Here is an 11,231-nt window from a genome sequence, read left to right on the forward strand (position 1 = left end):
AGAGATATAAACAAAACAAGAACACCCTAAGATACAATTCTTTATAAAAGCATGATCAAAATACAAACAATTCAGAGTAAAAAAGACCATAAAACAAGGAGCCAGTCAAGGCCAGTCCATAAAACAACAACAAGCCTACAACAGTGTGGCACATCCACTTTTTAAAGGACAATTCTAAAATGAGCAGCTTTCCTGAAGAAATAAAACCGCTCTGCAGTGCTTAGCCGCCTAACGCTCTTGGCCACCTTGGACGGGGAAAGAATGCCAAATGGCTCTTTCTTATAACGTCCTCTAATTATTGGCTGGGAAGGGTGTGGATTTTAGCGCTGCATTCGTGGACATCATGTAAGAAACCAACCTACCCAAAATCTACTTCACTACAAAAGCATCACAAAAACATCACCTCAGTGTTGGTCTAGGGTCCCAGTTTGAACTTGCATTGTTGAAAAGGCCTCTGCAAACAGGTTTTTGTATTTTTCCTCTTGCACATTTGTAAATGACATATAAATGAAATAAAAATTTTAGCTTTTACTTAAGTGGTTTAACAAAAACTTATCCAATATCTGTTCAAGAGCGATGTTTTATGCATCGTTCTGCATCTACTGTAACTGCAAAGTTGAGATCAGGCCATCAAAGAATATCCCATTTCTTCTCCTTCTTTGTGAAACTCTTGTGTCCCTTTTGTGGTTTGCTTTGGGTCTTTATCCATTTTTACTGTAAAGTGTTGTCTGATCACTTCAGATCTGAGCACAGAGTATAGCCCTGTACACTTTATAGTTTGTCCTGTTACTTGTATCAGCAACAAACGGCAGTGGTCTGGTTAAAGTCATTCATGTCTATGCCAGGTACAAGTTCACCTTGGTTTCATTTATCCCTAAAAAAATTTCCCAGATCTGTGCAGGCCTTTTAGAGTTTAGTCTAATCTGGCCTTCCCGTTCTTGAGTGTAACCAGTGGTTTGCACCTTGTTATAAACCTTTTATATTTCCATTCATGAAGGTGTCTCCAGATTGTAGACGTTGACAATGATATGCATGACAATGACATGGATTTTTTAAAAGGATTAGGGGCTGTTTTCCACTAATCCTCCTGGAGTAAATTAAAGGAATATAAATTAAAAAGTAAATTAAAAATTAAGCACATATGTTATCAGTTTAATTTGAACAAGAGTAAAGTCTGCACCTGATCATGAAACTGCTATTCATTTGCCCAATTTTGCTGAATGTGTTTGCTGAAAATGAGAGATTAAAAACAGCTTTGTCTCCATAGTGTAGTGGTTTAGAGATCTGACTAATAGGCAAATCATCCCAGTTCAGTGCCGTGAGGAGACCCAAATCCCTTTGGGACTGTGACAGGAAGGGCTTCTGGTGATTAAAAAAAACAAAAAAGAAAGCTGAACCAAACATCTGGCACATGATAAATGGCAGGAAACTGGATACAGGTGGATTGGAGGTCAGACAACAATGATTTCTTTTTTCTTTTTTCTTTCCTAGCAGTTGGCAAGGGAGGTCTATGAAGCCAATACAAGGCTGTGGGTGCCGTAGGGGTTCCAGCTTGGTCAACGATGTCTTTCAAGGCCTTGCAATCTATGGCCTTGACCTTTGCTTGCTCGATGGATAGATATTGTTGTTTAAGATCATCTTCGATTTGCAGTCGATGAACACAATCCCTGTCCTCTGTCTACATTGAACTCTTTAGTTGATCAGTTGGCGAAGAATGAAAATCTGATTGCAGCAATCCCTCCCAGGTCGAAAACAGGCTTGCTCTTCTTTGCTTTACTGCTCACAATGTTTTTGCAGGCGCAACTGGATGATTTTCATTGTGATCTTACCAGTGATGGAACAGAGGCTAATTTCACGGTAGTTCTTGCACTCACGGCTGTGGCCTTTACCTTCTTCTCTGTTCTCCAGATCAGTCGAATTAGTCCATGCAGTTGAGAAATGAGGATATCCCCTCCCGTTTTGATTGCCTCTGCACGAACGTGGTCTAGCCTGGGTGTTTTCCCATTCATATGCTTGACTTCTTCGATTGTTGGTTCGGTGTCTGACAATGGGAAATGGCGGGGGTCGATTTCGGGAGGCACTGTAGCTGGGCCTGGGTCATGGTTGTAGAGGCCATGTTCTTTCCAACAATGAAGGCGTTTGGTTGCTGAGCGCACAAAGGTACCATCTGCTTTCTTGGTGTTGTTGTTGGTGGAATTCAACTTGTCACTTAGACCACGCAACATGTAGTAGAGTGTGCAGTTTTCATGCCTTGACAATGCTTCTTCAAGGTCTCCAACCACTTTCCCAGAATGCGTCCCTCTTCTTCATCATCCTGCGCACTTGTAGATTGAGTAGGCAGTAACTAATAAATATATAATAAATATAGTAACTAAATATAATATAGTAAATAATTAAATAATTTGACTTTGATTACTGAATCAAAGTCAACCAGTTTTGTTCTTTTGTGTTCTGCTACCAGGTTGAGAGTTTCATTGGATATCCATAATTAGCTGTGGTGCCGAGTCGAGTAGTGATCAGAGCCAAAGACAACAATGATAGCCATTTAAAGATGTAATCTTTGTATGTTTGATTTAATTTCACCTGCACTTTATCCCTTTCTGAAAAGCCACAGTGAGAAGTCCTGCAGGACAGCTAAGGAACAGCAGAATCTGACATGATGACAGATTGGCAAAATAATTAAACAAGACGCAACCAGTAAAAAGCCAAAATAACAAACGGTGTCACTGTGCTACAGATTACCAGCCTGTAATCATGTTGTACGTCTAGGATTCCCATCATGGTCTGGAAAATAAAGTGATATTTTGGCCCCTTTGTTTGCAGGAGTCATGAATCCTGCACATAAACACTGACTATTACAGAGAACTGCAAACGCAGTGTTGCCCTCCTTCAAACCTGCAATCTCACCTGGAGCCAATGTTTTCAGACAGGCGTTATTTTCAGCAGCAGTAAAGGCACAATTTGGAGACACAATGGAGAGTAGGCACATTAATCATCTCCCTTTGATCCTCAAAGCCTCCATGTGGAGCTGTTACTGTTGCTCCTGCTTACAAACATCAGAAGGAATAGTTACTGAGAGCTGCTTGTCTGTGTTTGCAGGAGACTGTGACATGGATGCCCTATGTCAGCATCGCCTCTGTCATCATCTACATCATCGGACATGCCATAGGACCGAGTGAGTCTGTCTGAGTAGACCTGTGGCTATTTACACACATACTGATTACAGCAGGGCGCTCCATTAGCTGAAGTGTTGTTTAGATGTAACCAGGCATATAATCAAAGTTTGTACATCAGCACTCAGTTTGTTTGAGACATGAGCATCCTCTCTGACTGTGAAGACTGATGATGTCTGTCTCGAGTGTTTTGGTTGTGGTTAATTGCATTTTTGTTCTGCAGGTCCCATTCCTTATGTGGTGGCCACTGAGATGTTCCGGCAAACAGCCAGGCCTGCGGCGTTCATGGTGGCCGGCTCCGTCCACTGGCTCTCCAACTTCGTTGTTGGTCTAATCTTTCCCTTCCTCGAGGTTAGTTACTCAATTTTTACAGGTTCAGACTTCAGTGGAATTAGCTGCAGATGTTTTATCAAGCATAACCAGCAAGGCAGTTTATGTCCTCGATATAATGTGATCCTTTGTGTCACTTATAATTGGATTACTTTGATATTTTCTTTTCAGTTTGCATAGATTTGAAAGCAAGCTGGCGAGCTGGCAGGTAGGAGGAAAAGAGAAAGAACACAGAGGAGATCCATGGATGTAGTGAAGGAGGACATGCAGAGAGTTGTGTGACACAGGAGGATGCTGGGGATAGGATGAGATGGAGGCCGAGGTTTGATTCAGGTATCAAACTGAGAACAAAACAAAAAAATCAGTTGGTTCCTCCTGTTTATTATTGATTGTTGTCATTGCTAGAGAATGCAGTTTGGACCTATCACTCACCTACCTGATGCACACTCCACCTTTAGGTGACACTTAGAATATTTATTGTGCATGCTCAAAAAAGGAGTGATTTTTCTTGGGTGGATGGTTTAGTGTTGCTGGCTGCTGAACTAGTCAGGAACGGTTTCTGTGTGCAAAACTAGCTTGTTGTTTGACTCACAGTAAACAGGGCAGACTGGAGCCAGGGGTGATCAAATCAGCTGATTAAAACAGGCAGGCAGGTGGGAAGCTGGTGGATCTAAGCACAAGAGAACAGTGTTGGTTTCGGTCGTCGAGTGAAGTAGGAAAAACTGGAAAGGGAGTGGCTCACCTACTCCTCGTACACAAACACAGACAGGGAAACAAAATGAGAGGAGGACAAGAAGAGGCCCAACATAGGGAATGAGGAGGAGGCAGATACATGAGGAATGCAAACATGCAGAGCGCCAGAATTTTTTTTTACTGCATTTACAACACCTGAAACATAGTATCGGAGCTTGAATATTATAACACCAGAAAATATATTGTAAAATCTTAAATGAGGAGACATTATGTGTAGGAGTTTTCACTGAATGATGTGATCTTAGATATAAACATAAGCTTCATCTCATGTTTACTTCCTCTTACATGTTTAAACCTGAAAGTGTAATCAAGGGAAGAAGATGCTTGAGAAACATATCAAAGAGCAGTGTTTCACTTTTGACCTCACCTTGTTTGCTCTGTTTGTCTTCCTGACATATTTACATTTCATGTCGAGGACCCAGAAATCACATTTCCTCTCCTCCTTCTCTCCCCAGCGAGGCCTGGGCCCCTACAGCTTCATCATTTTTGCCGTCATCTGTCTGGTCACCCTGATCTACATCTGGCTGGTGGTGCCCGAAACAAAGAAGAAGACCTTCCTGGAGGTCTTCCAGATGTTTGCAAAGAGGAACAAAGTGGAGTTAAATCTGGGTGACGGCGATCTGCCGCCAAAAGGCCTCAAAGAGAGCCCACAGGATGTACAGAAGGCCACGCCTTTCTGAAGAAAGAAGGAGAACATTGATAGAAGAGGAAGTATTCACTGCGGGTGTGGAGCGAGGGAGTGTGTGTGTGGTAGAAGACTTGACAGTGTTTTAATTTTAGATGCCTCTGTGTGCCTTTTCTTTGTATTTGTGCCTGCAGATGTTGGTAGATTTTCATGCAGGCTAAGGTTTGCTGTGAGTCCCTGTGTGCACTAGATGCAGCGTTAAGGACGTGTGAAGGAGTCAGTGAGCAGACAGCAGGTCTCTTGTAAGCTTTTATTGATGACATATGAATGCAGTACATGGCTCAAGCTGTGACGTGTTTTTAATATTGGTCTGTAGGCGCCTTGAAAAGCATTTTGTCCTTTGTAAAACATGCCATGAACCCTTCACCAACCCTTCAATCAAATCCCCAACATCAACAGATGATATTCTGGCTTGTTGCAGCATGTTGAAGCTCATACAAACAGAAGCATCAGGAACATCTGTACTGACTGTCCAGCTGCACCCCTCCGTACATGCTCAGTTTGGTGTTTCCCCAGCTGAACACATTTCCCACCACCATGCTGTTATTCATGCATTGCATTTGGTCTCGGATATCTGCTGTGGTCAGCACATAGTCCCACACGTTGACATCAGTCATCTTCCCCACAAAGGCATCAGCATTGAAGATTCCCAGTAAGCCATCCTGGTCTTTGCCCAGAATGAACACACCGCCAGATCTGATTGTGTAATCCCTTCTGAGGTACCGCTGCTCCCCCACCATGCCGTTAATCCAGAGCTCCGCACCGCCGGTGTGCGACGACCAGGTAATGCAGTAGTTCACCCAGTCCTTGGGCTTGAAGTTGTGCGGCAAGTTGACAAACTCGTTGCCAATCCAGAGGCCGACTTCTCTCGCATCCTTGTCCTCTCCGAGGGAGATCATCAGCTCGTTGTCATTGCCGTTGCTAGAGTAGGAGATGACGGTGTGGACTCCTTCGACCTGAGGCAGGACGTGCATGCAGACGGTGAAGGCGTCCAGGTCCATGGGGTGGCTGAGGCTGGCCAAAGCATAACTGCCAGAATCTTTCTCCCGAAAGTTGAGCACCAAAGGAAACAAAGAGCCAGTTTCTGAGGACAGAAAACAAGAATCAGGCTGGAGAAGCACCAATCTAACTTTAATTGCAGATCAATATCAAATTTTAAAACCACCCACCATGTCTGGTAGGCCTTGAGTTGTGAAATCCACCTAAAGGGAAGAAATGAGAAAGAAGCAAACACTGCAGAGTAAATACAGCCATCTCTTACATATAGCTATGTTTGGCAGTTTTTAAGATGAGCAAGCACCTGAATGAATGTTCTTTCCAATGGATGTTATCAGACCCTCGATCTTGTGGAGCCTGGATTCCATTTCATCTTGCCGACAAAATGCTGAAAAAACAAACAGTCAAAGGAAGTACTGAGAAATAGACCCAAGCTTGCCCATCTCTTTCCACCCAACACCGGTTCTAAGGATAAAAATAATAACATTATTGTGCAATCGTGTGGTAACGATAAGCTACACACTTCCTTTCCCGAGGCGTGGCAAGAAAGAAGACTCCACAATACGCCCATTGAGAGGCTGAGCAATGCGGTAATCATTCCAGAGGGTCTTGTTGTCCATGTCCATCAGTGTGCTCTCCAGTTTCCTGATCTGAACACAGCAGAAGAGCAGATAGGTTTGTGGCACAGCAGCAAAATAGATTTAAAAGAAACCCATTCCCTTCAACAGTTTTCCACTTAGGACTTAGGCTTATGACTTTATTTTAAAAAAAACATCAGTGTTCTTGAAAAAAATATCAGTTTTGGAGCAAAGGGCTCTGGTCGGCCTTACCTGGTTGTGTGAAAGAGTAATGGGCGTATCAAACACAGTCCAGAGGATGCTCTCGTAGCAGGGCGGAGTGGTGAGGGAGCCCTGGTATCTGAAGAAGTGGTTCAGGTTCTCAGGGAGCATTGAGCGGACATCAAGGTGGGATATGTTCATGGACTGACCTGTGAGGGTTACACAAACACCACGTTAAACTAAACCAGTCAGTTATGGCTCAGCTAGAGGTCACATTTGGATTCTGACCCCAACTAGAGCAATGTGGGTTTTTTCTTTTGTTTAATTGTTTGTTTTAGTGAGTAACTCACCAGCATACTTGATTTTCTTCAAGTTTGCAATAAAATCACTATAGTAGGTGTTCTCAAAATGGCCATCCTGGAAAGAAAATAAAACAAAGCTGTGTTAAAGTTTATGCTTAAAGTTTAAAGAAATAATTTTGACTTGGCCCCACAAATGCTTAAAAGGCACTGATACAACCAAAAATCCAGATTTATTAACTTGTTTTACAAAGAGCTAGAAACCAAAAAAAAGTTGCTTTCTTTAAAAAAAAATAAATAAATAAAAAATACAACAACGGACATTTGATGAGTCACTCGTGACTGTTGCACACTTCTGGCAGTTTTGGTCATGTTTTTACAGATATGTTATACTTTTCAGTCATTCTGTCTGTTTAATGTTCCTTCTTTGCTTGATGTCAGATATTAACTTATGAGTAATGTGCTGTAGAAGTAAAAATAAAGTCCCAGTTGCATTTAAACTCTCACTTGGATGCATCTAAATTATTTGACTCCAAACTGCTGCTACCACAGTGGATGCCAGCTGTGGTGTTGCTGCGACGATGACCTCTCAAAGGAAAGGAAAGGAAGCGTCTCATAGCTGAAGGTCACAAGCCGTCTGAGATCCAGAGCAGCCCGGTGGACACAAGCACTCATTCACTGTGCTGCCGTGTAGCTGAAGACTCAATAAAGCTTATAACCCGGCAGGATGAGCAGGACAAAGTATCGCAGACTTCAAAGACTGTCAGACTGTTTGCCAAATGCATGTTTTTCCACTGCAAAGTGTGTTATTTTTCACTTTCTAAACTTCTCACAGTGTCAGTTGTGGTCTTCTGTCTAACAGAACACTTGTATTCTGTGCAGTTGTGTACGAGCCTAGTGGTTAGAGAGAGAAGAGAGGAAGAGGTATTTGTGGCTCACGTACTTCATAGAAAAAGGCGAGGACAGCAAGTCCGTCTGGCTTATCTCTGGCCTCAGTAAAGCTCTTGTACTTGTCAGAGTTGTAATGGACCACATGCAGCTGGAAGAGAAGGTTAAGAGTCAGGAGAGGTTAGGTGCCAAATATGCTAAGTGACCTGAGATTTGGATGGAAACATCAGGAGATAGAAATGCATTTACTAACTTTAATTTCAGTTTTAATCTAAGAACAAATCGATTGTTCAGCTGTTTGATGAAATGAAAGAAAGTCTTAAAACTGTTCAACATTTTTAAGCTTTACTGCAGTGGCCAGCCTTTGTGTTTTGTAAGCCTACCTCTGCCATGTAGCGGATCCCGTCTATGGTGTGCTCTGCTCCGCTGGCCTCCAGGTCCCAGCCACCCCAGTGCAGGTGCATCTGGACGGCTGTGTACTTTCCCGGGAGTCCCTCAGTGATCTTCATACTGGGAGGTAGGTCGATTTGAACTGATGGTGACACCAATATATTATCACAAATCATGAATACTTTACATAGCTGCCGCTGTATGTTTGATTTCCGGAAAGCCTTAGCCTACATTTATTTCAGCAGCAGGCTGGTCAGTGTTATCAGTGCTGTTGATGCGATGTGATGCAGTGATGACTTTTCCAAAAACTATTACAGTCTCGGAAAATATAGATAAAAGAGAGGATTTCTAAAAATGCAAATTCTACCTCAACATCAACGTAAATATTGGCTTTATAGTTCCGGAACTATTGCAGAAAAAACTGTGGTTTGGTGGTCTCTGTACAAGTTAATAGTGAACTTAGTAAACTTAGTAATTTTTGGTTTTTTGTAGGCTACTATTATTATTTTTGCCGACTTTTCTTACCGGAGTGCCCGTTGTTGGACATGAGAAAAGTCCCTTTCTGCGCGTCATATCCGCTGAGTTCCAATTGTAACAAGTCAGGGTTGTGCCTAACGTTGCGCCGCTGGATGTCAATCGGGGACTGCTTCTTACCGCCGCACGCAGGGTACTGGGTTGCCCAGTGCATTTGATCCAAAGCGCCCTCTGTATGGAAAAACAGACAGCTGATTATCCGCTTAAATGGCAAAATGTTCCTAGAGTGAGAGAGAGTGACTGACACTGTTTGAACTGTCGATTTACATTAGCCTTCTTTGAAATGGATTAACCACCTAGCTCACATGTTGCTGGTTCCCTGGCACGCCGGGGGCTTGTTCAACAGAATAATGTTGCGTCTTCAAATAACATTCATCCCCAGAATCTTAGCAGCAGCTGCGCTGTACACCAAATGGTCCCTTCATGGTTTTTACAAGAGTCAACCAGCTGTTAACCGAAAAGTATTTGACTGCTTACACCAAGCAGTCAAAGGAATTTGATCTTTGTGAATAAACAGTAATAACCCAATTTTCATTTCATTCACTTTATTTATTTTTTTACAAGTCTATTTGTTAATTAATTGTGTTGCACAATAAACGGCTTTACGCACGCTTTACGCACGACTCCTCAACTTCAGTGAAAGCACAGTTTTAGGGGATTTAAAAAAAAAAATAGTGCCGTAAATTACATTAAAACTAATACAGACACGCTGAAAGAAAAATGCCCACCTTTGTATGTCCAGTGGATTCCATGATGGGGGATGGCATCGCCGACCACATAGGCGAAAAGCGCGGAGAAAAACACGCAGAAAATCTCCATCGTTGCGTCTCCCGGCTGTGTCGCGCAGACAGTGACTCCTCACAGAGGTTTACTCTCAAGATTGAAACAGCAAGTGAAAGGGGGGCGGGGGGTGAAACTTCTGCTGAAAACGCCCAGAGCGCTTCCCTGCAGTCCCACAGTGTCAAGAGAGCAGCTTTTGGCTGTCAGCTGAACTCCCTTTTTAATTTAAGTTTGAGCTCATATTTGATTTCTAAAATCCGCTGTCCTCTAGGTCATGTCATTATCAGTGGTTTATGGTTTTTGGCAATGATTAAATAATTAAATCAGTCAATCAATCAGGAGCACCTCTCTATCAAGAAACAAGATCAATTTAGGAGTATTTTCTCTGCGCATTCATTTAACTTGGAAAAATCTTCAAATACAGAGAACGGTCTAAGGCATGGCGACGTCTTTTTAGTCGCCATCACAGTTACTCGTTTTTGTTACAGCGAGTTCTGATTACTCATATTTCTTGTTATTGCCTCAAGAAAAAAAATGCTGACGTAGGGTTTTAACAGAACTGTATTAGTGGGAAACGAATGCCACAAACACAATCACACAAGTCCAACTGAAGAAGAAAAAACAGCAACACCATACGGCAGAACTGTGGGAGCCAGTAGCAGGTAGGTGTTAAAAACAAAAAAATACAACTTGTATCACCTGCTAGTGCATGCTGGTCGCAACTTGCCCAACGCCTCAGCTTTAAACCTCAAAGTGTGTGAAAGGGGTGTGTGAGTGTGTCAGAGTTCGCCTCGGAGGAGCAAATGTCCTTACCAGGATAAAATACTAATAATAAAACGCTTAGTTTGTCTTCAGGGGGTGCAGAAATGGCCAGTGAGAAATTTTAAAAGGTTAGTTCTGCGTTTCTTTCCTTATATTTTTTTCTTCCTCGCCCCAATGCAGCACAAACACACCCTCGGTTTTCAGGTGTTTACAAGTGTTCGGCAGCTTTGGTCACGTTGCACAATGTAGATTTTTTTAAGCAAATATAAGCGCTGTTTCTTTTTATTTCATTGAGTATTAAAATGTGCAGCACGTTATTGCTAATAAAGTCTTTTGCATCCGTCATTATGACTTGTAACCTCATGACAGCGATGATAGCAGCAACTAATGATCTGAAAACAGGCGCTGGCCTAAACTCAAAAAGTGTAAAAGACTGTCTCCTTTCATCCTGCTCAGTGTTGCCAAATGATGCTGAAAAACAGGAGTCCATAAACTCATCACTTCTAGGCTGAACTATTGCAGTTCCCCTTTTATCAGGTTGTCAGTAGCTTCCTGAAAAGCTTCTTTCTGATGGAAAATGCTGCAGTAAAAGTTCTAGCAAGAGAGGCAATATTTCTCCCATATTAGCTCCTCTAATATTCACAATCTATAATTATTCACCTTGCATAAAACAGTCCTGAGTGATCAGACCCTGTCATGTCGTAATGACACCACAGTGCCATATTATCCCAGTAAAGATTGTAGGTTTGTTGGTGGTGCCCTCAGTTTCTAAAAGCAGAACTGGAGGTAGAGGCTTCAGATATCAGGGTCTTCTTCTGTGAAACCACTCTCCTTATGATTAGCCTTCAATCTTTGTATTTTC

At 42.4% G+C, this 11,231-nt stretch overlaps 1 protein-coding gene across 1 annotated transcript; it reads right to left on the bottom strand.

The window, feature by feature from the left end:
* Positions 1 to 5,177: 5,177 nt before the first annotated feature.
* On the bottom strand, positions 5,178 to 9,691 carry ca6 (carbonic anhydrase VI). The gene is made up of 10 exons (XM_084917947.1): positions 9,556 to 9,691; positions 8,819 to 8,998; positions 8,287 to 8,435; positions 7,959 to 8,054; positions 7,067 to 7,133; positions 6,768 to 6,925; positions 6,461 to 6,587; positions 6,242 to 6,325; positions 6,111 to 6,143; positions 5,178 to 6,025 (listed from the first exon to the last, which is right to left on the bottom strand). Exons 1-10 carry the CDS (start codon positions 9,644 to 9,646, stop codon positions 5,391 to 5,393), a joined length of 1,620 nt encoding a protein of 539 aa, XP_084774073.1. The 5' UTR covers positions 9,647 to 9,691; the 3' UTR covers positions 5,178 to 5,390.
* Between the last annotated feature and the right edge of the window lie 1,540 nt (positions 9,692 to 11,231).

The sequence above is a fragment of the Perissodus microlepis genome, chromosome 20 (assembly GCF_051167445.1).
Source record: "Perissodus microlepis isolate ML-2025 ecotype Zambia chromosome 20, ASM5116744v1, whole genome shotgun sequence".
NCBI lineage: Eukaryota > Metazoa > Chordata > Actinopteri > Cichliformes > Cichlidae > Perissodus > Perissodus microlepis.